Source organism: Pteropus vampyrus, unplaced genomic scaffold (assembly GCF_000151845.1).
Source record: "Pteropus vampyrus isolate Shadow unplaced genomic scaffold, Pvam_2.0 Scaffold336, whole genome shotgun sequence".
In the NCBI taxonomy this organism is placed as follows: Eukaryota; Metazoa; Chordata; class Mammalia; order Chiroptera; family Pteropodidae; genus Pteropus; species Pteropus vampyrus.
In genome coordinates this window covers 669791-696917 of record NW_011889117.1, presented here as the reverse complement: position 1 = coordinate 696917, position 27127 = coordinate 669791, and the positions used below count along the sequence as shown (strand labels likewise).

Here is a 27127-nt window from a genome sequence, read left to right as displayed (position 1 = left end):
ATTTTGTTTTGGAGGGTGCTACCTGAAGGTGCAGGGAGTCTACATACTGATGTGTCCCTAAGTATTTATTGCCCAACACATCCTGGCTGGGAGTGAAGGATGGAGACTAAGGGCAGTTAAAAGGATTGGTTGAGGTGTGTAGATTTGTGAGATTTTTCTGTTAACTGTTACACTTTAATTTTATATTTGGCATCTGTCTAGCAGTGTGGGTCAATGTCCAGGCACTGGTGTCAAAGAGGTCTGGGTTTGGCATATAGTGGATGTTCCACTCACAAATGTGTGACTTCGGCCAATTAGACCTTCTCAGTCCAAGTTTTCACTTTTGTATAATGGGGCTATTCATAGCTACAACATGATGCTGCTGTAAAGATGAGATAACATATGAAAAATGTTCAGAGCTAGGCCTGGCCAATAGTAAGCATTTACTATATGAAAGTGATGATATTGACTGCATAGAGATTTACAGTTTTCAATGCGTTTTCACATCGATTTAATCCTGACTCCAGCCCTGTAAGGTAGGGATAATTATGACCCCCATTTCACAGATGAGAAAATTGAGATTTAAATAAGTGAAGTGCTGGGACCAAAGTCGACATGGAGCTAAAGGAGTCTGAGCAGGGATCCTAAACGGGTCTCCAGACGCCCAGATCCAGAGCCCCATCTTCCAGCCCTCTTCCTTCACAGTGGGAGTTCCCGGTCCTTCTCAGGTGAGACTTCAGGCTTTTCTGTATTCGACTGTGGACAGAAGAGGGGGTTAATTTCCCAAACTTCCTTCTGAGTGGGGACCATGTCCACTTCCTTCCCAAACCCTAAGCAGAGTCAGCAGCGTTCTCAACCCAGTAGGCGTGGTCTGTCAGCTTTAGAAGCCACGACCACAGGCAAAAGCTCGGGCTCCAGCTCCTTCCAAAGCTCCTTTGCTAGCGATCACGCCTGTCAAGTCCCTCGCGGCTCAGTGGCTACCTCTTAAACTTAGGCCCTGTCCCTGGACTCCTGCATTCCGTCATGCGCAGCCCCGCCTCGACGCCCAAAGCCTTGCCCCAGGATCTATGTGTCTTTTTCTTGCGCTCTTATGTCTCGGCCCCCGATGGCCTTGCTCAGTAGTCTCCTCCACAGGACTCTAAAGCTCCGCCCCCGACACGAAGCCCCGCCCGGCTCCCGCATCTCACCGGTTCCAGTTCTTACTTTGTGGCCTCGCCCCCGACGCCCTTATGATCCCACCCCCCAAGTAGTCCCTCACTATACGTCCTTCGGCTCCTGGGCCCCCGCCCCAGTCTCCCGCTAGCTTGCCTTCGGCCACGCCCCTCGCCACGAGTCACACCCACCAGATGGTCCCGCCCCTTTAGGCTCCACCCCCTGTGGCCCGGGTAGGGTGGCAGCTGGCCCTGCCGGGCCCCCTCTGCCCTATACCCTGGGCGCTGGGTGGAAGCCGGCCGGGCAGAGTGGGGCAGGGCGAACGCAGCGACCCAGGGGCTCGGAGGCGAAGATGGCGTCAGGCCGGCGCGCCCCGCGCACCGGGCTGCTGGAACTGCGCACCGGGGCTGGCTCGGGGGCCGGCGGGGAGCGGTGGCAGAGGGTGCTGCTCAGTCTGGCGGAGGACGCGCTGACCGTGAGCCCCGCCGACGGCGAGCCGGGCCAGGAGCCCGGCGCCCCGCGGGAGCCAGAGCCCGCGCAGCTCAACGGCTCCGCGGAGCCCGGCACGGCGGCGCCGCAGCTGCCGGAGGCGCTACTGCTCCAGCGGCGCCGTGTGACAGTGCGCAAGGCCGACGCCGGCGGGCTGGGCATCAGCATCAAAGGTGGGCGTGGAGGCACAGAGGGCGCAAGGTCTTGGCGTCCGTGGAGCCGCTGAGGGCGCAGGGGTTGCTGGGGCTGACAGTATACCTAGGACTTGGAATTGGAGGACTTCTGTCTGGGAGTAAAGGGGCTTAAGGGGACAGAGGGAACCGAGGGCACTGGGAGCATCAAGGTCGTAGATGGTTTTGAGAGTCGGAGGTCTCAGTTGAAAGGCACATATGTGGAAGGGGTTAGAGGGCGCACCAAGGACATGTGGGTGCGGAGTTCTGTGTGGAGGTATAGAGATCCGAGAGGGGTTACCTCCAAGAGGTTGCATGGGCATCAAGGACAAGAGGGGCCCCAGGAGAGCAAAGGGTAGAGGAAGTCGGGATTGAGGCCTGGGACACTACTAGGGCAGGGAGAGGGGAAGTCCCTGAAACACAACCAAAGTGGGAGATAGGGGCAAGGCCTGGAGTTCAAAGCACGGGGGTGATTGCGGATGAGGCACCGGCTTCGCTCACATACAGGGGCCCAGAAAGGATCTAGAAACCTGAGGACCCAGGAAGGTTGTGTACTTAGGCAGAGAGCTGGGTTTGAGTTTATTGATCTGACCATCTCTACCTTGCACAGGATTGAGAGGGATGGACATAGGGTTGTTACTCCTTTCTGAGAGCCCTCAGTCTCTAATACTGCTAGCTTTTTTTAGGGTGCAACCAGATTGTATTTGAATCCAAGATCAACTGTGTGAATGTAGACAAGTCATTTCTCATCTCTGGACCTTAGTTTCCTCAACTATATGATGAGGCTAATGATAGAGTTGTGATGTTTCTAGAGAACAGGAGTCTAAAGTACTCACCCTGCCAAGACATAGTAGATGCCTTGTTAGTTACTGCTTAGATGAGAGTGAAAATGAAGGCCAGGAGAGACTCCCAAAGCAACTAACTGTAGTGCTTAAAATCCCTGCCTCCTCCCTGCCCTCAGCCCCACCTGTTGAGTTCACCACTTCTCAGGGAATCAGCCTCCAGCTGAGTGCTATCCGCTTTAGGAAAGGATGTCAGCCCTTGTGTCATCTTGGATGTACACTGTTCCCTCTTCCTAGTGCTGGCTCTGTTCCTGGTGCTTCAAGACCATTTGGCCTGGGTGAGGTGGTAGGGATGGTGGTGACTTGGCTACGACTGTGTGCCAAGTGCTGCGCTCGGTACTCTAGGCTCGTGATTCACTTTATCCTGGCAACAAGTGGTAAAAGGTAGGGAACATAATCCCTATTCTGCAGGTGAAGAAACAGACTCAGAAAAGAAACACTTTTCCCAGGATCATAGTCAGTGAATGGCAGAGCAGGGATTTGCATCTCAATTATCAGGCCACTAGAGAGTGCCCAGGGGAGTTGGTTCTTTCCTATGGAAGGACAAATTTCCATGCAGCCAACCAAAGGGATCAAAAGAGGGAAATGGTAAGCCAGGGATTGGGTACCAGTCTTGTCCCCAAACTCCAACCCCAGATAGTGCAACAGATCAATCCAGAAATTGTACACACGATATGTCAAAACAGGAAGGGACTTAGAGTTCATGTAGTTCCATTTTGCAGATGGGCAAGCTGAGATTTGCAGAGGAGCAGGGACTTTCCAAGGTCACATAAAGTTATATCCTAGCTCCATACTTCCAGGTGAGGGTGAAGGTACTTTTAGGAGGTATCAGGAGAAGTACCAGCTCCATTCGGTTTTTCATGTGTGGAGAGCGGGCTCCATTTGCCATCATGACCTCCCATCTAGGGTCCAGCCCAGCCCAGGCAGCCAGGAATGATCATAGTTTCACACTGAACTGAAGTTCCCAGTTTCAGGTGGAGCAGGGCAGATACAAATAGAAATCCCTTCCTTTCCTAGCCCTCAAGCTTTGTGCAGTACAATAAGCAAACTGTTGATCCTGTATGGGGGTCAGGAGAGGCTTCCAGTCTTACCTCTGCCACTAATTTGTTGTGTGACCTTGGAATAATGACCTCTTGTCTCTGGGCCAGTAGTTACTCATCTTTAGTAATTTGGGGATGGACCAGTAGTGTGATATCTGAGGGTCCGACTTGCATTTGGCCATAGGATTAAGAGTATTGGTTCTGAAGCCAGGAGACCTAAGTTCACATACATACTGGCTTTGCCACTTACTAGCTGAATGAACTTGGGCAAGGGGCTTCTCTTCACACTTCAATTTTCCTGACAGGAAACTGAGAATGCCAGTGTGATTGGGGCCTTGTGAAGATGAAAGAGACAGCATTGACAACATTTCGCATAGTGCTTGACACTTGATACATGGAACCAATGTGGACTGTTATTACTACTTCTTATTTTAAAACGTTGTCCAGAAGTTTAGCAGTAAGCAATTCAGTAAAATGTATTAGCTTTTTCTTTTTTTTAATCAGAGATGCGATTCAGATAGGCTATTGAAATCTCTAGACTTTAAGGCATTGGTTTCTAGCCTGGATCCTGGATTATAAACTTCTTGATCGCTAAAGGGATCCTTTGGAGCCATAGCAATAGATGAATTCTATTGTAATGCCAGATTAGGTAAGTATGAATAGGTTTCCTCCACTGTGGGAAAATTGCTTAAAATCCACAATATTTAAGAAAAAGCTATCAAAGCATCTTGTAAATTACTCAAACACTGGTGAACACTCAAAGCATTGGAAGAAAAGATTCAGTAACCAAACTATAACATTATGAATTTAGAAAATGACTTAGTATTATTAGTGTCTCAGACTCCTAAGACTCAGCTGAGATTCGCTGAGATTCTCTTTACCCTTTCACCTCCCCTTTCCCAGCACTGGATAGAGCACCAAGGGAGGCCTTCAGAAATAATTTTGCTTTGATGTGACTCCCAAGCGTTGGAACGTCTGCCTCAGTTTCTTCCTCTTTCTGTGCCTGTGCAGGTGGCCGGGAGAACAAGATGCCTATTCTCATTTCCAAGATCTTCAAGGGCCTGGCAGCTGACCAGACGGAGGCCCTCTTTGTAGGGGATGCCATCTTGTCCGTGAATGGGGAAGATCTTTCCTCTGCCACCCACGATGAGGCGGTGCAGGTTCTGAAGAAGACAGGCAAAGAGGTTGTGCTGGAAGGTGAGATCTGGGGACCCTCAGGGTGTTCAATTTTTCCCTGCCTCCCCCAGGCCTCAAGCAGTGGGGGTTGGGAGGTGGACAGAGTTGAAAACAGAAACAGAACTTGGAGATCTGCCTTGAGACAGTGTGTGATGGTGGGAGGGTGAGCTGGCACAGAGCTAGACAGACCTGGTTTTCATTTTCTCTCTCCCACTCCCTATTTCTGTGGCCTTGGACAGGTACTTCATTTCCCTGAGCTGTAGTTTCCTCATCTGTAAATCAAGGATCTAACTTCTGCCTTACTGGGTTGTGTGAACAGGATAAAAGATCCATGGCAGGATCTGCCATCCAGTGAGTGACTCGGGAAGAGAGAGGAGGAAGGAAGGGACTGGGGACAGGCTGGCTACTATTTTTTCTTGAGGAACTAGGAGAACTCTCAGCTCCAGGTTTTTCCAGTACCCACGGGCCCCCAAACTCTGAGACTCATCCTTTTTTGGGAGAGGACTCCACCTTTATAGCAGAATATCAAATCCTTCCAGCAAGGACAAGAGAGGACATGACATTTTTTTTTTTTTTTTCTGCTGGAGGAAACTTGGTGGTTCCATTTCATTATCTCCTCACTGTGCGGTCTTGGATGAAACCTTTGCCTTCTCTGGGCCTCAGTTTCCCCATTGGTTGTTATAGGCCTCTTGCTGTGGTTATCCCATATCTGCCTTTTGTCATCTCTCTCAGGAGGTTTCTGCTTTGCTCAGCCCTTTCCTCAAACTTCTCTGTCAGTTCCGGAAGTTGTGGGGGCCTGAGGAATGTGTCTGGCTCATGGCCCAGAACAGGCACAAGGGAGGCGGCGGGGGCCGATGGAGAATGCCACGGCCAGCGAAGCTGCTGAGTTGAGTCCCAGGCCTAGATCCTGACGTGTTGCCTTTGTTTCCCCAAAGGGGTCTTCAAGAGACCGCAGAAGCAAACAGGCTCAGGGTCTCTGAGTGATCTTTGACATTCTTGTGGCCCCAACTGCATTTCTCTCTCAGTTTTGTTTTATTTTATTTTTGCATTTTGAGTGTATCTGCTTAAATGCTACTAGGCAGTTTTAAAAATATACAGTATAGTCTATGGCCATGCCACCCTGAACAAGCCCAATCCCGTCTATCTTGGAAGCTAAGCAGGGTCGGGCCTGATTAGTACTTGGATGGGAGACCACCTAGGAAGACCAGGTGCTGTAGGTATAAAAAATAAAAAATAAGGAATTGTAGGCTGACAAGATCCTTGCAATCTGTGAGGTCAACTGAGGGTTGCCTTGCCAAAACAAACAAACAAACAAATAATAAGAAATAAAAAAAATAAATAAAAATATACAGTATATGCTTTAGAAAAGCTTACTCTTTAGTATTAGTCCCTAAAAGCTTAAGTCTATCAATCATACTTACACAGAAAAATTAAATAATGAGATTGCACATATATTTTATGGTTTTAAGAGACTTTTTGAAACTCTTAGTTGCCTCATTACTTTGATATTTATAGCCAGTAATACAGTTCGAAACAGCTGAAATTCATCAAAATGTCATATTTTGGTTGACTTGAAGCGCTCTTTTAGTTTCTGCTGTTTGATAGTTTAGTCTATAGATGGCAAAATTTCTACTGTAGACACATTTCTAATTCACACTGAGGTCCCCCTCAGCCTCTCATCCTTAGGTTGAGAATGTCTCTATCTGGGTTCTTGGTGTGGATCATTCTGAGAAAGTAGCATCTCTGAGTGTTAGATGCCTGGATCATCTCCTGGGTTAGCTAATTCCTAAGACTTCCATCTAACTCATTCACACCATTTCTTCCTCACTGAGCCAAGAAACATTTGCAGACCTACTATATACCTGATGTGCAGAGAACTGAGTCAGAAGCTAAACCAGACTCAGGCCCTCTCCTGAAGGAGCTCGCCATCTGGACATGGGGGAGTGGGGAGATAAAATATAAACACTGTCTCCACATAGACTACTTAAAAATCCTGTCTGCTTTGTGGTGAATCTCTGGCCTTGGATAAGACCCTTACTTAGTTTCCATATTGGTTGAGTTTAGACTAGATCAGAGATCACCAATAGCTTCCATTTTGAGAGTCAGCTTCCCTGGTGGCTGCTAGGAGTTCTATATTTAGAATGGTTGGGAGGTCTTGTCTGGACTCAGCAGAAGGGAACTGGAATTGTTTAGCAAAGTCTACCATGGATACAGCAGGGAAGATGTGTAGCATCCCAGGACAGGTTCCCCAGTGCTTATGTTCTCTGAGATTTTTCATAGGACAAGATCTTTCTTGGGCAAACTCTGCCCCTGGTCTCCAGGTGGAGCTTGGCCTATCTCTTGCCTAGGATAGGATTTGGCACATAGTAGGCACTCTATAAATGTTAGTAATGCCCCTCCTCTCCCATTGCATGTATGTAGAATTGATATTATTTCCTCCTTAAGTATTTGGTAGCATTCTCCAAGAAGCCACCTTTATAGAAAGGTTTTTAACTGTGATTTCAATGTCTTTAATAGCGCAATTTAGATATCTATTTTTCTTGAATGAGCTTTGGCAGTTTCTGTCTTTCAAGGAATTCGTCCATTTCATCCAAGATGTCATATTTATCAGCATCAAGTCATTTGTAATCTTCTCGTAGTATTCCTTCCTTTCGGATGAGAGCCCTCTTCTGCTTTTTCTTTCTCTCTCCTCCCTTTGTATTGTTCTACTTAGTGGTTTCAAAGGCACTCTCAATCTTGTGAGAGAGATTGCTTAGCAAACCCACCAGCTCACCAATGTGTCATAGATGCTGAGATTAGTTCTGACCAGGGATTGGAGGAAGAGGCAGTGGTTACTTCTCTCTAGGTGGTCAGGAAAGACTTCCTGGAGGAGGAGATGCTGGCATTTTATGAACAATAAGCAGAGGTGGATATGAGGTGGAGGAAGGGCATTCCAGGCAGGGGAGCTGTCTGAGCAAAACCATAGAGGGGTGAAGTGACTTGACTTACTGGGGAATTGTCTGGGAAGTAATTCAGCATTGTTTGAGCCTAGTGTGTGAAGAAGGGAGTCGAGAAAGAGGAGACTAAACAGATTGATAGATCCTGCAGGGCCTTGAATGCCATGCTAAAAGAATTGGATTTTCTCTGGAGGGGAAGGAAGAGCCATTAAAAGATTTTCAGCAGGGGCCCACATGGTCAACTTGAGGCTTCAGTAGTATCAACCTGGTTTGGAGAGAGGCACAAATAGTTGCAGAATGAGTGGGGCCATGAATGGGAGGGAGAGGCTGGTGGTTTGTCTTAAGCAAGCTTGGATAAGAGGAAGAGTCTGGAGCTTGTGGCTTTCTCGATAGTTTTCTTGAGCTTTTTCTTAGTTGAAGTCTCTTTTGAACTTCTCTCCTGACCCAGCAGTCTTGTGGAAGGAGTGATTTCACCCAGGACAGCAGAGGGGTGGACGTGGGCACTGGGTCAAGAATCTTTGGATCACAGTGCTGATCTGAGAAGCCTGGAGTATGTGAGGGAGCTAGGATGCTGGATTGTGGCTGGACCTTTAGATATGGGAAAGTTTGTGGAAAAGGTAAGGACTGGGCAGTAGCCCCAGTCTGAGACCAATGCTCTTGGGAGCCTCTCTCGGCCTAGGTTTCTAGAACCCAATCACTGGATTCTAGAACTTCCTTGCCCCATCCCACTCCTAAGACCATCTCCAAGGGGCCATAGAAGGGTGGTCTGTCCTTTGGGTGAGAACTCAGCAGGGCAGCTGGACATCTTTCCTGAGGGCTGGATGGGTACAGAGCCCCCTCAGAACATCCTAGGACAGGTATCACTGGCAAACCCTGGGCGCCAGCCTAAGTCAGGGGCTCAGCTGGACTTTAGGAACCCCCCATCTGCCTTCTGGACCTTTTCCTCTGTGAGGTCAGGGGTTTGCATAAATATATTGAGTCTATTCTCAGTCACAGGGATGTGTTTGTGACCAGAGTCTGGGCCCAAGCTGGCAACCAGCACGCCTCTGTCTGCTGCTTAGAGAGGCCCATTGTGTGAGCAGACCTGGAGCCGGGGCCAGCCTGGGCCCTTGGAGACCAGGCCTGCGGGAAGAGGGGGCACAGCCAAATGCCTTCCCTTTCTCTACCCTCAGTGTGGCTGTCAAGCCAGCGGCAACAGTGAGCCTGTGATGCATTAAAAATAATACTACTAAAGGACAGTTAAAATTAATAAAGTAAATCTTAATACTTTGTATAAAGGGAAAAGTACATCCCACATAAAGATTAGGCTTTTAAAAGATACAGGAACAGTAATATGTACATAAAAGGCACATACAGTAACAGAAATTACTATAATCCCCATTTTACAAAGTCACCAAGGTTTGTCGAGAATAAATAACTCCCTTCAAGTCATACAACCAATAAATTGGCAGACTCAGAATTCACACTGAGATCTGTCTGGTTGCAGAGGCCGTTATTGCTTCAGTGTTGAATAATACCTACCTCCCATTGTTATTTGCAAGGTTAAAAAGTAATGCATGTAACTTGCAGAGGCCAGTGCCCATAGTAGGTACTTAGTTATTTATTTAATTTGCTATTTATAAGGATGAGACAATGCATTTGAAGTACATAATACAATGTCTTTCACATGGTAAACATTCAATAAAAGTTAATTTTACCATCATCGTATCAGCATCAGCATTATTGTTTTCTCCAGTAAACTCGGAGGTCTTTGAGGACAGGAGTCATGTGTAGTTTGTCTCAGAGCCCCAGGCCTGGCACTGAGCCCAACACAAACATTATATCTTGGTGAAGTGAGAAATATCACTAGTACATCTTTGTACATCTTTGACCCTTTCAACTTTATTTTTAACTTCGTTAGTCGAAGTTAACTTTCCTAAATGTTTAAGATGGGACTCAATGCTCAAGCTGGGCCTGACTCCTGAGAATTTCCATTATGAGTCCTCAGAACTCCAAAGCCAGGCCTCTGCTGACTTCTCCACTGGGAGATGGACACTGTCAGGTGTCCTGCCTCAAATTTGGCTCAGTGCATCACCACTGTCAAAAGTGGGATGTTATTAATGGTTGCAGCTAATTTGAAGCTACCCTGCTCGGCTTAGCCAAATCATGCTGTGCTCCTGACGTGCCTGTGGGACTTGTACTGGGAACAGAATCATGAATGGAGCACCCGTCCAGTCCTCCCATAGCTGCAAAGACCTGTTGTTCTAAAGGGAACATTTGTTTGGCTACATGGTGTGCGAGTGCATGCACACAGGCGCGCGCGCGCGTGCGCACACACACACACACACACACACACACACACACACACACACGGTTTTGGGCCATGTGACTCCCACAGGCAAAACTTGGCTAAATCCAGCCCTGGCCTGTTCCCTGGATCTTGATTAAAATGCCTGTGGGGTTCTGGGGGCAGGTTCTGGCCTAGATTAGCTGTGCGAGCTAGGCTGCTGATGGTGGTGGAAGAAACAATAATGATAATGATGATAATGATAATAATAGTGATGGTAGTGTCTGCTGTTCATGGAGTACCTACAATGTGTTAGGTACTACGCTAAGTGCCTTCCGTATGTTATCTCACTGAATCCTCAAAACCACCTCTGTGAATTAGGTACATTGTTCATCCCATTGTGCAGATGAGAACACTAAAACCTAGAGAGGTAAAGCTATATGCTTAAAGTCACACAGTAGCAGAGATGGAATTTGAGCTCAGATCTGTCAGATGCAAAATATGTTCTTAAATATTTATACTGCACTGCAAGTCATGTCACCCCTATGAGACTCAGTTTATTCAATTTATTCAACTGTTAAAAAAAGACATGGTTCTATTTCATTAAATTGATGTGATTAGATGAAGATGTGTTTGTGAGAGTTGAACTTGGTGCTTGGTATATAGTAGGCACTCAAAGTATTTTATTCTCTCATTACCAAGATCCAAGAACCCTTCACTTCCTGAGTCGACGAGGGCCTCATCTCTGAGTACTGGCTTAGATGATGTGGAATGTGGTGGTATATTTTTAAAAAATAAACTAGATTTTTAAAAAATGTAAAAAGTAATATATGCCTATAAGAACCGCCTCCAGAAGAGCATAAAGCAATTATCTTTTCATAGAGATAACCATCATTGATATTTTTACATACTTTCAGAAAGTGTCCATTTTTGTTTTTGTCATTTAACAAGTTGAGGACATATTTTCAACTCAGTAAATGTAGCTCTGTTTCATTTTTTAAATGATTGTATAACATCCTATTATTGGGATTCATACATTCATTTGACGAATATTTACTGAGCCTTGGCTCTATGCTGGGACTTGATATAGGCACCGGGAATATAGCCATGGACAAGACTGAATGGTCTGCTGGTCAGAAAGCTCACATCCTGTGTTTAGACGCCCTTACCTGTGGACATTCAAGTTTTCCGAGACTCTTGCATTATAGACATTTGTGCCATGACCCCTCTGTGTGCCATGAGCATTTATCTGAAGTGGGGTTCCTGCAAGATAGATATTGTTAGGTCAAAGATTTCAAGTGCCTTTAGGATCTTGATAGATGGTGCCCCCTATACTGCACAAGGGTATAGTGAGGTGAGATTATTTTTTGCTCCAGAGTCTGACAACCTAGACTCTGTTGGTCAGCCCTTCTGCAGGGCCTGCCAGGGGCTGGGAACTATTTATAGTCCAGCCTTGTTGGACTAGCAGGACTTTAAAGGTCATCTCTTTCAGAGCCCATTGGAATCCTATGTTCACTCCACACTATCTTTTGTGGGCGAGTGGGCAGCCTGGACTTGAATCTTTACAATGCCTTACTCAGAGAGCTGGTGTATCAGTGTCCATTATATAGGTGAGGAAACAGGCTTAGAGAAACCTTGGAACTTGCCAAGGCCAGATAGTAAGTGACAGGACCTGGATTAAAATCTTCGTTACCATATTCTGTGCCCATCTCCTTATACTGTCACATTAAGCACAGCAGCAGAGATAATAACCACACTACTATTTATTGAAGACCTATGTTATACTAGGCGGGACAAAGTGCTTTACAGATATTAAATTTCAATATGCTGGAAGGTAGATATATTTTGCTCCCATTATAAAGATGAGGAAATAGAGGCTCACAGAAACCAAGTCACTTGTCCAAGCTCACAGTAAGGAAGTTAAACCCAAACCTGCATCACTCCAGAGCTCAATTCAACGCCATCTCTCCAGGCTGAGAAGCCCTAGGCCTGTCAATATTTATTCATATAACAATTTTCTTGTTTACTGATTACCTGGTATATGTCGGGTACAATTCTAGATGCTGGGAATATGAAAGTGAACAAGAAAACAAGTCCCCGCCCTCATGGAACTGACATTTTGGTTGGAGGAGAAAGGCCATAGACTAGTAAGCAAATGGATAGATCTTGTAATTTCAGGCGGGGGCTAGTAAGTGATTACCCACTGAACAGACAAGTAATAGCTTGAGCTTAGAGGACAGGCTTTGGCCAAGACTCAAAGCCAAGACATTCAGTCACAAACATTTATTGAGCACTGGGATAAATACTGGGGATACTGTATTGAGCCAAAACAGATGTATCTCCATCTCTCTATAACACATGTTCCTTTCCAATTGTGTTGGGCCAGGCAAATGGTCCTGCCTTGTCTGTTACTTGTGTTTTTAGTGAAATCTATTCCTGGCTTCTTGGTTCCAGGGCTAGGTCCTAGCTTCTCTCCTTGGCAGAGCTGGGAATCGGGGCCTCTGGAAGGGGCAGTGTTTGTGTCTGTCTCATCTTCCCTGTGGAAGAAGGGCCCATGTATCACTACTTTACTAGGCTCCTGGCCATGGCCTTGACTCAGGAGGCTGTGAACACCGAGTCTATCCTTGGAGTCTCAAGAATGCTGGCCACCAGGCCATGGTTGTGCCCTCAGCTCTCCAGGCTACTACCTTTGGGCAGTCCTGCTCTGCCTGGTAGGATGACTCAGGCAGAAATCAGAGCAGGGAGGAGGCCTCCGAGTTGGGCTATTTATGGCCATACTCTGGGGCCTCTAGGACCTCACCCCCACTTTGGGACAGGCCAATGACTTGTGAAATCCAAGCCCCGTTTCTGGCACCAGCTGGGTTGCTGTTCATTTATAGCATGTTCTTGTGGGAAAGGAGGAGGACCCAGTTCAGGGACAGCCCAGTGAGCAGGGGCTCTAACAGTTTTTCTGGCTTCCAAGTTGACAAATGTTCATTTGCTGAACATGTAGCATAGGAGATCCCTGCTGTATTCTGGGGACACAGAGATGAGTCAGATGAGGTCCCCGCTCTCACAATGTTCCCAGCTTGGTCAGGGACACAGATTTCCACAGAGACACAGGGGGATGGGCTTTAGAGGACTTCAGAAGTGATGGCTGTGTTGGATCAGTGTGGGCATCTGGGAAGGCTTTCTAGGAGGGTGATGTCTGAGCTAAGCTGTGACCTCCTGGACTGTGGCACTTTCTCCTTTCTGCTGTCCTGTCCTGGCATTTATTTCTCCAGTCACAGGACACTGATTCTGGGTTTGAATCAAGCGCAGTTTCTGTCCTCTGGAAGCTCCCATTTAGGTGGGTAAGACAACCCCAGTACACAAAATCACAATAGAGTTCTAAGAAATGCGGCCAGGTGTGGCTGATAGGTACGAAACATATTTCTTGAGTCTCTAACCTGTTCCATCATCTCATTTAACTCTAACATCTCTCTGAGGTAGACATTGTTATTCCTCTTTTATTGACTAGCAGATCGAGGCCTGGAGAGATGAATTACCTTGTCCATGCTCACTCTAGACAGTACTGAAGCTGGACTTCAAATCCGAGAGTACCTGTCCTCAAGCCATGTACTAAGGGCATTCTGTGCAGAGGGAATTGCATTTTCAAAAGTGTAGAAGTTCATACGTCTTCTGAGAGCGTTGGGGAGGTCAGTATGATTAGACTAGATGGTGAGATTCGGGATGTGGCAGGAAATGAGGCCAGAGAGTTAGGCAGGGTCCAGGTCCTGGAGAGCCTTGAAGTTGGATGAAGGGTGCAGGGGAGCCAGAGCTGGCCTTTGAGCTGGGCAGGGACATGGCTATTTATAGCAAGGAGATCAGTTGTATCCCTGAGTGAGGATGGGGGCTATATTAGTCAGGATGTTTTTATCTGCAAGTCACAGGAACCCAGTTCAGAGGGATTTAAACATTGAAGAAAATGTGTTTTTCTTCTGGAATACCTAAAGGTAGCATGACTCCAGGGTAGATTAATTTAAGGCCTCACCATTCTCAATGTGTGGATCTCAAACCCTTGCGGTCAAAAGGTTATTATGATTGCTCTAGGACCAGATCTCCTCCTAGCAACTTCTAAAGGCTAGGAGAAAGAAAGGAAGTGTACTTTCCCTCATATCTCATTGGCCAGAATTGTATCACCTGCTTCTTTCTAAACCAATCACAAGCAAGAAGAATGGAATGATCATGATTAGCTTTGACCAATCGAGATTCTCCCCTTGGGTTGGGAAGAAGCCCAGCCTGTAGGGCTCAGGGTTCTGTTAGCAAGGAGGAAAGGGCTGGGGGAATGGTTTAAATGTCAGATAGGCTGTGATGTGTCTCACCTCCATTGTTCCTTGAGACGTAATCCAACAGTCAGTCCTGGGGTAAGTCATTGCTGTAAAGATGAGGTTGAGTCATTTTTAGTACTAGTCCCCAAAACTTTGGACCTACGCTTAGTTCTCTCACAAAAACTTGTTCTTGTTTTCAGCATAACTTCTCTTCCAACCCCCGGTAAGGTTTCTAATGCTCTCTCACTTTCACCCCTGTATGCCTTGGATCCTATCTGAGCCTCCAAGGGCAGTCTCCTGTGACAGAAATAGCTTCTTATCTGGTTCTTCCAGGGACCTGGGCCAAGAACTGCTTTCTCACCCCATCCTGGCCTGAGCATACTGGTTGGGCCTTGACTGCAAACATCAGATGACTCGCAAGCCAGATGCCATGGGAGCAGGGTAGGCTGAGAGAAGAGGAGGGAGGCAGGCATAGTCACCCTTCAGTAGGGCAGCAGAGGGGACAACCTGGCTAAGAAAAGAGAGACTAGTGCTTGAGCAAGTCTTTTAACTACCTTGATATACACACTGTCTTCCTAATAGCTCATTTTAGAGGTAAGGAGACTGCTGCTCATGATAACTGGGAATAGTCTTGATGCCAGGGCATATGTGGCAGACACTGTTGGTTGCCTGCTTCTTAACTATTTCCTCTTTTTCCTTGCTAACAGGAGCCTGATTTTATTGGGTGGAAATATGCTCAACCCAGAGGCTAAATTGTGATTGGTCTAAGTCTTGACTATTCCTTCTTACTAATGATTGTGCTGGAAGTGGGTATGCAGCCCAGGTGGGCCAATGAGATATAAGGCTTTATGGAAATATTTATTTCTTTGATATAGTTTTAGGAGATAGCCCTATTTTTGCCTGTCTCCTCCCTTCCTGCTTTGAGTTTTGTCATATAAGGAACAACTAGCTTGAGCTGTGGCAGCCAACTTGTGGTCATGAGGGGAAGACCAAGAGAGTGGCAGAGAGACTTATCTTGAATCTGGTATTATTGAGCCACTGAACTAATCCTGAAATTGCTTTCCTCTAGTGTTATTGTTATATGAAATCATAAATACCGTTATTGCTTAAGGCACTGTTATCATACATTTTATTATTTGCAGCCAGACTCATCTAACTGGTGTAGCAAGAATGATCAAAATGTTTTATATTACCTATCAGCCTTAATTGATTAATAATGGCTGCTATAGAACACTATGATTAATTCATGATGTCTTCTATGAACAAGAGATAAAGAAGTGGTAGTGCTAGTGTTATATGTTTAGCATCCCAGTCCTACCTAGGGCCAGTCCAATACCTGCCACACAGCAGGTGCTCAAGAAAACTGACTTGTCTCTGAATCTCTCCTCCTACCAAGCTCTTCTCAGCTCAGCCTTGTCTTCATGTTGCCTTTCACTTTTAGCTGCTATTGTTAGTGAGATCTTTCTTTTCTAGAAAGGCATGGGATCCAGGCCCCAATCAAGACCCTTTCGGTTGAAAATATAACTCCTGTTGAGATGGTAGCCTGACTTTCTAAAGGACAAATATCATCAGAAACTAGAACATTAGCAGGTGCCTGGCAGGGATTTCTCCCGGTCTCTTGACACACATCTTCACTAATTTCCTCTGTACAAACCAGCTTTCTCCTCTCCTTTGTTCCCACAGCAGAAGGTAGATGCCTGCCATGGCAAGTTTGTTCAAGTTGCCAGTCTAGGAAACCTTCCATTCTCAATTCGGGTAGCCTAGTGTGGGTCAGGTGTTCACCCCTGGTCCAGCTAGCATAGCCAGGAAATCAGGATCATATATAAGAACATGACTTTATGAGTCAGTTGGGCAGAGAAATAGGTCTGGGCTGCTATTCTAGAACTATACTTTCCAATATGGTCACCATTAGCTCCATGTGACTATTTGAATTTATTTTTAAATTAATTAGGGGTGTTTCCATAGAGTAGAGGTTAGCACGTCTACTTTACACGCAGAAGGTCCTGGGTTTGAGCCCCAGTGGAGCCATGGTCCATACCCCGGGTGTGCCAGGCCCCGGGTGTGTACCCCAAATGTGTGGGAGGAGATGCCCCACCTTCAGAGATCCAGTTTTTAAGGGGAGATGGCAATATCCGTAGGTCAGGGGTGGGAGCTTAGGGGGTGTTGGAATTAATTAAAAAAATTTTTTAAATTAATTAAAATGAAATAAAAAGCCTCTTCCCCTGTGTCTGTGTGGAGGTTTGTGTCCCCCGCTAGGCTGGGAAGCACCATGAAGGCAAGGAACCTTGTCTGACTCATAAAATAAAAAATTCAGTTCCTCATTTGTATTAGCTACATCTCAAATTAGCTACACCTCATATGGCTAGTGGCTACTGTAATGGACAGTATACATATAAAACATTTACGTAATCAGAGAAAGCTCTGTTGGACAATGCTCTTCTAGAAGGTATCCACTATACTCGATGATGACTGGTCAGAGCTAAGAGGGCCCCTAGGTACCTGTATTGGTTAGATCAAGCTATGCTGCATTAACAAGAGACCAATAACATACCATGGCTTAAATATAATAGAAGCTCCTTGCTTTCTTATGTAACAGTCCAAGTCTGACATGACATCTCTAAAGTGTTAGCATCTATTTATTTCTCTTTTATTGGTCAGCCTTCCTTAGAGTGTGGCTCATGTCCTCATGGTCAAGATGGTGCCCCACTAGTCTGTGTTCCAGCTAGCTCAACCTGTCAGGGGAAAAGAGGGGGAAGGAAGGGTATGCCCCTTTCTTTAATAGACAGAACTTGGTAGTGCGCTTTCCTTCTGCTCTCATCCTATTGGCCAGAATTACTAACACGGGCACTTATAGCTGCAAAGGAGTCCAGAAAATGAAGCTTTAAGTTGGGAGGTTATCACTATATTGGAAGACAGTTAGGTGCCTCTACCACAGGACTATCTCATTCAACCCCTCCTTTTTGCAGGTGAGAAGACTGAAGATATAGAGACAGACAATAGGACAGTGGCAGAGCCGTCACATCTCCTGACTCCTGTCTCAGTGCTCTTTTACTGCCTTGCTGCAGTTGTTGTCCATTCCCTTTAAGCAGCCATCCCGAAGGTCTAAACACTTCTACTTACCTGGTTAGAACTTAGTTATATGGTCACACCTAGCTTCAAAGGAGGCTGGGAAATGTAGTTTTTCTTCCAGGTGGTCACGTATCTGTAAACCAGGAGAAAAATGAGAGAATGGATGTTGGAATGCATATAGTATTTTCTACCACACTGCCCTGTCAGAGACTTTAGCCTAGAGGAGGATAACGATATTGGACATATATTAAACTCTTAATGAATTAGTGACGCTTATGATATGTGCTGCATGTGAGCCCATGTCACATGGTAATTGCTAACTTGTCCCCTGCCCAGTCAAGTACATGAAGGAAGTCTCACCATATTTCAAGAACTCTGCCGGCGGGACTTCAGTTGGCTGGGACTCACCTCCTGCCTCACCCCTTCAGCGGCAGCCTTCCTCCCCTGGCCCTCCACCCCGGGACCACAATGGTGCCAAACATGTGTCCTTGAAGATGGCATATGTGTCGAGGAGGTGTACCCCCAATGATCCGGAGCCTAGGTAAGCCTGGGGTTGGGGGGGCACCCCAGATAGACATCCTCTGGTATTAGGTGGTGGGGCCAAAGGAAAGGTACTCCTTGTGTTGCAAGGGACAAGCACAATGCCTGAACATAGTAGATGCTTAAGAAATGTTTGTTGAATGGATGCAAGAGTGAAGTTATGGGGATGATGATGTGCTTTGCTTCCCCTCTTCTTCCTCTGGGCAGTTCACATCTGAGGAGGAATTTGGTCTGCGGAGGAGCCCTGGATTCCAGTCCTGATTCCCTTTTCCTCACTGACCTTTAGATTTCCTGTTGTGAAATCAGGTTGTTGGACTCAGTGATTCCCCTCAAGGCTCTTCCAACTCTCCTGAGGTTCTGAGATGTCTGATAACATTTGCGTCAGGGCCATCGAAGGTTACCATCCTTCATATCTGAGCAGCTCTTAACAGTTCACTGATGATAAGATTGATACCAGCCAACATTATCGAGTGTTTACCCTGCATAAAATTTCATTTAACTCTTACAGCAACCCTATGAGCAAAGTCCTATTATTTCACTCCCATTTTATAGATGAGGACAGAGAGAGGAGGTAAGCTGACCAAGATCACACAACCAGGAAGGGATGGAACTTGCTTCATTCCAGGTAGCTCTCTCTGCTTTGGCAGCTGCAGGTGCCTGAATGATGGTGGTGGTTGAATGGAATATATGTTGATCAAGTGGGGTATGCCATTTTGGGTGTGGTGTATATATGGCATGGGCATAAAAGGCTGTGCTGTGGGTCCTAGTTACAGCCGAGGTTCAATGCCAGGCAAATACCCAATATTGGCCTGGAGGGCGGATTAATGTTCAGCATCCGAAGCTCCTGGCCCCACTTCATGCCCCAGCCCCAGCCTGCCCCCATGAGGCAAGAAGTGGTAATTCACAGGTCATTAACAGGTGCTCCGTAACAGGGGCCTTTTATGTTGGGTGAGGATGAGATGATATTAGTCCTTCTTGAGACTCATAGAACCTTAGGTTAATCATAGTTCCCAGCCTGATTCCGAACATCACCTGAGGCATGTGTCTACATGTACTTCTATGTGTTTGCATGAGAAGATGGCATGCAAATGCAAGTGTTTGTGTGTATATGTGAGCATTTGCAAGGGGATGAGTATAGATTTGTGCCTATGAGTTTGTGTCTGTTTATGTTAATATTCACATATGTATATGCATGTACACGTGCTTGACCATGTTCACACATTTGTAATTACATGTATAACTTGATTATAATTGGGGTCCCATATCAGCACGATATCTTAGTCAAGAAAACATAATCTGGTAACTAAAATATAATGGAAAATATTTCATTTTCACTTTTACTTAGGGTTACATTGGGTTGCAAGTATCAGAAAAATCCCAATAAATGACTTAAATAAATAGGGGTTTATTGTTCCACATGTTTAAAAAGAAGTTCAGGGGTCAGCTGTTTATTTTGGCTACTGTCACTACTCAAGAATGCCTTCAAGGAATCAGGCTTCCAGCTTTTTCCGTTGTCATCTTTATTGTGGATTTTCTTCTTCTTGGGGGCAGAATGGTGGCTGTACCTCTAAGCATGTGTCCATATTCCTGACAGGATGAAGGCAAAAGGGAAAGGAATTTTCCCCCCGATATTTTGTTCTACAGCTGTATAACAAACCATCCTAAAATTTAGTGTTGTAGAAGATAAATTTATCACTTCTCTCAATTTTATGTTCTGGGTTGGTTCAGCTTCTGCTCTGTGTGATATCTTCTGGGGCTGGAAGTCTAAGGTGGCTGCTTCATCCCCATGTCATCCCCATGTCTGCTGCCTCAGCTAAGGGCGGGCCGAGCATTCCTCTTTTTGTGTGGCCTTTCCAGGTGCCTAGCTTGTTCTTCCTCTTAGGATGTCACGGTGGCTTGGGAATGCCAAAACGTCACTTCTGTCACATTTTATTTATCAAAACATGTCACAAGTTCAAGGAGAAGAGAAATAAACTTCACTTCTTAAAAGAAATGAACCGTGTATACAGGGAAGGATGGATTTGTTGGAGGCCATCTTTGAAGTCTAACTACCACTTCTAGGAAAGCTTTACCTTTCATTCAGGGAGGGATTTCTATCTATATGTCATTGGTCAGAACTGGGTCACCTGGCCAGCCCTGGCTGCAAGGGAGTTGGAAATTCAAGTATTTTTGCTTTCTAGCTGTGCAGTAGAGGAAGGCAAAGGTGAAAGGGGTTGGAGTGGGTGTTGTGTGAGCTGCCCTCCAGTTTTTGCCCCACTTCATCTGTTATAGAAAGGCCAAAGAAGCGTGACTCTTTAATGCCACACAACACATTTTAAAATCCTTTCCCTAAAAAAAAAAAACAACAAAAAAAAACAAACAAACCATCTCCCTGTCACTACTCCTCTGGGTACCTCCCTGAATCCCTTCTGCTACACTTGCCTGCATGGCTTTTCATCTCCCTCCCTTCCTTTTCCCTAGTCCATTCCTCTTGTTCATTTTATCATCTTGGCCTATCAAGCCTGCCTCTTCAGTTTCTGTATTTTTTTCTCTCTAATTAGTGCATTACTTTGGTCCTACACCACAAAAGAGAACTTGGAAGCTGGCTCAGCAAGACAAACCTTTCATTAGAAACCATGAGAAAAAAAAAAAGGGAAAAAAATGAGAAAAAAAACGAAACCATGAGAAAAGGGCAAGATTAGGAATCTTTCATGCAGGGATAATTTTGGCCCCTTCATATGTGTTTGAGTTTGTGTATATTTGTGTGTGTTTGTGTGTCTATACCTATGTGTGTATATGTCATAATCTCTTGTCCCTAGACCCTCTCGACCCCATGAGGCCCCAACAACTGTGCCTGGAGCCCCAGCAGCAAGTATTGCTTTTGATTCTCTCATGGACATCCCCTGTGGTTTCTTCTAGTTTTGCAGTAGATGGGATTTCTTGAGCCAGATTTCAAAGTTGGACATCTGCAACCCAGTGGACAGGCCCTCCTCTCTACCTCGCTTGTACCTGCAGGTATCTGGAGATCTCTTCAGCAGATGGCCAAGACACCCTCTTCCTGAGGGCCAAGGATGAGGCTAGTGCAAGGTCGTGGGCAGCTGCCATCCAAGCCCAGATTCACACTCTGATGCCCTGGGTCAAGGACGAGCTGCAGGCACTACTGGCAGCCACCAGCACAGCTGGGAGCCAGGATATCAAGCAGATTGGCTGGCTGACTGAGCAGGTGCCTGCTGGGCCTGGGACCTGTCCTTTTTTCTCTTCCCCTCCTCTACAGCTGACCCCATTCCCATTTCTCCTCACTGTCTCCCAACTCTGGCCCTCTGACCTCTCTCCTCCCTGCCCCTTCTCACTATTTCCTTGCTCCCTGCAGCTGCCCAATGGGGGCACAGCGCCCACCTTGGCCCTGCTGACTGAAAAGGAGCTGCTTCTCTACTGCTGTCTCCCCCAGACCCGTGAGGCTCTGAGCCGCCCAGCCCGGACTGCCCCACTCATCACCACCAGGTATCCACTGGCAGGCAGGAGTGTGTGTCTCACTTGGGGGGGTGATACCCCATATGCCTCAGAAGCTGGGGACTCCAGCCCCATTTTGCCCTGAGTTATTCCCCAGGTGATCTGAAGCAAGTCTGGGCCTGTCTGGACCTTGGTTTCCTCATCTGTAAAATGGGGGATTGGAACAGAAGGATATGAGGTCCCACCAGTCACTCATTCATTGACACCTATTCTGCCCGGTCTGTGCTGCTTTGTTTGGGGAACTGGGAGCTGACCCCAATAGTCTGCACCCTCAGAGAGCGCCCACTCTGGGTAGGGGGAGACTGACCCAGGAACAGCCTTTACAATGCAGAGTTTCAGGAACCACTTAACTCTACTTGGCCTAGTGGGAGAAGGCTTCAGGAAGAATGTGACATTTGAACTGAACTTTGAGGGATGAGTCAAGCTTGTTGTTGAAGAAAGGGTAGAAGAGCATCTCACACAGAGAGAACAACATAGTCAAAGGTACAGAGGCACGAAGGGCTGTAGTGTGTTCATGGAGCTATGAGTGTGCTATAACCAGTGTGTAGAATCTATGCAGGACATGGAGAGAAATGAGATAGGGTGTCAGCAGGGCCAGATTTTGCGGAGCCTCTATTACTTGGTTAAGGCATGTTAGATTTATCTTAAAGAGTTGTGGCAGAGTTGAAGGGTTTTAGTCTAGGTTGTGTTTTAAAAGAATCCCTGTGGCTGCCAGGTGGAAAATGCTCCTGAAGGGCAGGATGGAAGCTGGGAGGCTGCTGCAGTCTTGCAGGAGAGGTGGTGGAAGTGGGTGGAGGCAGCAGATGGAGAAGAAAGGCCGCATTTGCATTGAAAAACACATGGGTGGTAAAATTAACTGGGCTTAGTACTTGCCAGATGGGGAGGGTGAGGGAGTTGTCAGGATGAATGGATGAACGGGAGGCTTGGAGCTTGTGCCTGAGCAGGCAGCAGGACCTGGGGTGGGAGTGCAAAGGGAGGAAGTCAGAGCAAGATGCTAAGTTGAGTCCAAAGTGTGTGGGAGATGGGTAAAGACCTTGGCTAGGATGCTTAAAGACTTGTGGGTCTGTAGCTCAGGGCTGGAAAATGGGAGACTGGGTATCACCAGCAGCTCCAAGGGGAAACTGAGGCTATAAGAGAGAGAGAGGGTATGTAGTGAGGAGCAAAGAGAGCTAAGGGCCAGAACTCTGAAGTCTGTTGTCCAGAGGTTACACAGCAAGTGGGAATCTAGCTGCAGGGTCTGGGCCCTTGCCACCCATGTCTCTTGACCCTGGGCTGGGCTCTGGCTCATGTGTTAGGAGTTTGCTGCCTACTAGGGATAAGCTGGTCATGGGTTGCTGACCTAATCAAGCGACTCATTAATTCAGACTACAAATGTTTATCGAGCACCTATTATATGCCAGGCATTATTTTAGCTGGGAATATAATGGCGAACAAGTTAGATAAAAATTTATACCCTAGTGATATTCTAGTGAAAAAAAAAAAACAATTAAAAAGTCAGCGGAGTCTACTGCCATGCCACCTTGAACAAGCCCGATCCCGTCTGATCTTGGAAGCTAAGCAGGGTTGGGCTTGGTTAGTACTTGATGGGAGACCACCTAGGAAGATTGAGTGCGCAGGTGTAAAAAATAAAAAATAAGGATTGTAAGCTCACAAGGTCCTTGCAGTCTGTGAGGTCAACCAAGGGTTGCCTCGCCTAAAAAAAAATCAACTGAAACAAATAAGAAATAAGTATAATTTCTGGTACCCTCGTGAAAAATAAAGCTGGTGAGTGGCAGGGGTACTGTTTTAGGCAGGGAGGTCAGGGAAGGCTTCTCAGAGGTGATGACATTCGCGCGAAGACCTGAGGAAGTGAGGAAGTGAGCAATGCAGATGATCAGGGAAGAGTGTACTTAGCAGATGGAACAGCATGTGCAAAGGTGCTGAGGCAGGATTGTGCTTGGTGTATTTGCAGACAGTGGTACAGCTGGAGCTAAGGTAGTGAAGGGGTGGGTGGCAGGAGATGGTCTCCTGTAAGTCAATCATGCTGGTCTGGAAGTCCCATCCACTCATTAGGTGGTGAAGGAGTCACAGGGTCCCTTCCCAGGTTACTTCTACCTTGGCCGAGAACTATTTCCCTGCTTCCTGAGGCCTCATGCTTAGCCTGTGGCCCCATACCCCTTGCCCCAGGCTGGTACACTCAGGCCCCTCCAAGGGCTTGGTGCCCTATGATGCAGAGCTCTCCTTTGCCCTGCGCACGGGCACACGCCATGGTGTGGACACTCACCTGTTCAGCGTGGAGTCACCACAGGAGCTAGCTACCTGGACTCGCCAGCTGGTGGATGGCTGTCACCGGGCTGCTGAGGGTGTACAGGAGGTGTCTACAGGTGGGTTGGTTGGTCTGGGAGTGAGCTCTCTGGTAATGAGCCTATTATCCCCAGAGACATTCAAGTTTCCTTCTTTAGGGTGCTTCAGGAAGGGGAAAGGAAGTGGGGTTTGGGGTCTCTTAGGGCCCTCTGTTTTGGATATGTGGGTGCCCTGGTAGGTACTGAGACTCTTTTCTGGGGTTTTCCTTGCCCTGGTTTGTGATTCTGCTGATGAGGCTGTGAGAGATGGCACTTGGAGTAGGGTTGCCAGAAAAAAATACGGGACACCCACTTAAATCTGAATTTCAGATAAACAACAAATATGTATTTTTTAGTATAATATGTCCAAATTATCCATTGTTTATCTGAAATTCACATTTAACTGGGCCTTCTATAGGTTTCTAGGGTCTCCATGCTTGGCGGATCTGCTGTTGCCTTTATAGGGAGTGGGCTTCCTGTCCATGCAGAGTTTAAGCTCCCCATTTTCACTTTTGGTGCTGCTGGAAGTGGGACTAGAACTGGGGTGTGATTTTTCTGTAGGCCATCTTTCTTATTTTAGGGTGGGGGGTGACTGTGCAGGGTGGGTGTACAGATGGCATGACAGACAGTGAGCCTCCCATCCTTGGTAGTATTCAATCCCCATTTTTGGAACCACCAGTGGGGGTTGGAGATAGTGCTTTTGGTCTCTAAAGTGCCAGCTGTTTCTATGCCCACATACCCTCCGCATGCCCACGCTCCCTCCCTGCAGCCTGCACATGGAATGGCCGTCCCTGCAGCCTCTCTGTGCACATTGACAAGGGCTTCACACTATGGGCAGCTGAGCCAGGTGCGGCCCAAGCTGTGCTGCTCCGACAGCCCTTCGAGAAGCTGCAGATGTCCTCAGATGATGGTGCCAGTCTCCTTTTCCTGGACTTCGGTGGTGCTGAAGGAGAGATTGTAAGTGGGGGCGGGGGAGGGGTCTATACTATCCTAAAGGCCAGGCTAGATGGGGCTCCTGACCTTTCTTTCTTCTGACCTTTCTTTCTGTCCACTTGCAGCAGCTGGACCTGCATTCGTGTCCCAAAACCATGGTCTTCATCATCCACTCCTTCCTTTCGGCCAAAGTCACCCGCCTGGGACTCTTGGCCTAGAGGTCATCCGATGCATTATCCCTGAGGAGGGGGTGTCTACCACATGGCCTGACCTGGCCCTCCACTGACTGACTTCCTGCTCACCACTGGGCTGAGGGAAGGGAGAGGAAATGAATAAGGGTTCAGAGACCCAGCCCGTGAGGGAGGCTGAGATAGTCTTGGGGACTGGGACCCAGACTCAGGACGCAGTGGATCCTGCCTGTGATGGGTAGCTTCCTTGTTGCCCCCACCCCCATCTCCCCACCAGTGCCTTTTGCAGAGAAATATTTTGTATACACAGAAGCCATTCCAAGCTTGGGACCTGCCCCTGTGGGGATCCTGACTCCAGCCACTAACTGCCAGGCCTCCTAGAAGCCCTTAAGCCACCCCCAGAGGCCCTGAAGCTGGAGTTCCCTGGGGTCCGAGGCAAGAGAAAGAGGAGGAGCCTTTTTGTTCATTTCTCTCTCAGCTCCACCACCTTGGGGCTTCTGATTTTTCCCTTCATCCTCTCTCTTTCCTCCTTACTCTTGGATAAATAAACATCCTGTGAGCACATGGGCATCCTGGTCCACTGTCTTTGGTTTGTGCCTTGGCCTTTCAGTTCTGTGGTAGCCCCTGGAGTCCCAAGATGGATCAGACCCAGGACTGGGGCCCCTTTCCTGGGAGAAAAGCAGGCCGTTAACCACAGGGTCCAAGGGATAGTGTATTGGTTATCTATTGTTGCATAACAAATTACGACCAAGTTTAGCAACTTGAAACAGTGGATATTTATTATCTTTCACATTCTATGGATTAGTAATTTGAGAGGGGCTAAGATGGATTGTTCTTGTCTACGGGTCTTTCATGAAGTTACAGTCAAGATGTTAGCTGCGCTACTCTCATCTGAGGGCTTGCCTGGGGCTAGAGGACCTGTCTCCAATATGGCTCACTCATGGCAGGAAGCCATGAGTTCCTCACCACATGGGCCTAACTATAGAGTTGCTTGAGTGTGCTCATGACAAGGCAGCTGGCTTCCCCAGAGAGGAGAGAGCCCAGAGGAAGCCCCAATTCCTCACCGCATCGCCTAACTATAGAGTTGCTTGAGTGTGCTCATGACAAGGCAGCTGGCTTCCCCAGAGAGAAGAGAGCCCTATTCCTCACCACATGGGTCTAACTATAGGGTTGCTTGAGTGTGCTCATGACAAGGCAGCTGGCTTCCCCAGAGAGGAGAGAGCCCAGAGGAATCCACAAATGCCTCTTATGACCCAGTCTTGGATGTCACATACTGTCACTTCTTCTTTATTCTGTTCATTAGAAGTGGGTCAGTAAGCCCAGTCAACATTCAAGGGGAGGGGAATTAGGCTCCATCTCTTGAAGAAGGAATGTCAAAGAATGTGTGGACCTATTTTAAAACCATCGTTGGAGAGTCTCTGTCCCCTTTCCTGCAGGATGGAGGACATTCAGAGCTGCTTTGTGGAATGTCTTTGGAAACTGTACCATGCTGGCTGGATGTGAGTTTGCCATGTTTATAACTCCCTACTTGCTTGTATTGTCCAGAAAATCACAGTGACAACAGTAATGATAGCTTATATTTGAGAGTGCTTGCCGTTCGCCAGACACTGAGCATACATTTCCTCATTGGATCCTCACCACACATCTTTGTGGTAGACACAATGATCTCCATTTCACAAATAAGGAAACTGGGACTCATAGCGGAAGAGTGACTTGCCCAAAGTCACATGACTAAAATGTTTAAGATTGAATTTTCAAACTCGGCCTTTCTGTCTTCAGAGCCCTTGTTCACCTTAGAGACTTTCTGGCCCTGCACTAGCCGATAGAAATACTACGTGAACCACATATGCAATTACAAATTTTCTAGTATCCACATTGAAAAAAAGATGAAAATAATTTTAATAATGTATTTAACCCAACAGATCCAAAATATTATCACTTTAACACATAATATAAAACTTATTAATGAAATGTTTGACATTTTTTCTCATATTAAGTCTTCAAAATCTGATATGTATTTTATACCTGCAACACATCTCTATTTAGATGCCAAAATTTCATGGAAATACTTGATCTGTATTTAGATTTCATAAAAAATAGATTTCATAAAACGTACAGTTTAAAAAAGTGAATTCACATATTCAAATTGTTCCAAATGTACTAAAGTTTTCCAATAACTAAACTGAGTATCAGTTTTTAAATTAAAATTAATTTAAATTAAGCTAAATTTAGTTTCTGATGCATACTA

At 46.6% G+C, this 27127-nt stretch overlaps 1 protein-coding gene and 2 pseudogenes across 1 annotated transcript; all 3 read left to right on the top strand.

Moving 5' to 3' along the window:
• Window positions 1–1203: 1203 nt before the first annotated feature.
• SNTA1 (syntrophin alpha 1) lies at window positions 1204–25455 on the top strand. Its single transcript, XM_011378266.1, has 8 exons — window positions 1204–1793; window positions 4684–4869; window positions 17745–17949; window positions 20943–21150; window positions 21298–21428; window positions 23604–23800; window positions 24528–24715; window positions 24817–25455. Exons 1-8 carry the CDS (start codon window positions 1484–1486, stop codon window positions 24907–24909), a joined length of 1518 nt encoding a protein of 505 aa, XP_011376568.1. The 5' UTR covers window positions 1204–1483; the 3' UTR covers window positions 24910–25455.
• Window positions 5951–6068, top strand: LOC111730842 (annotated as a pseudogene).
• LOC111730875 lies at window positions 22940–23056 on the top strand (annotated as a pseudogene).
• Window positions 25456–27127: the final 1672 nt, after the last annotated feature.

Excerpts from the sequence above, each read along its gene's own strand:
- SNTA1 (XM_011378266.1), top strand. The coding sequence starts at position 1,484 with ATGGCGTCAGGCCGGCGCGCCCCGCGCACCGGGCTGCTGGAACTGCGC. Across the intron at positions 21,151-21,297 it reads TTGGCTGGCTGACTGAGCAG|CTGCCCAATGGGGGCACAGC; the intron begins GTGCCTGCTGGG and ends TGCTCCCTGCAG. Across the intron at positions 23,801-24,527 it reads TGTACAGGAGGTGTCTACAG|CCTGCACATGGAATGGCCGT; the intron begins GTGGGTTGGTTG and ends CCCTCCCTGCAG.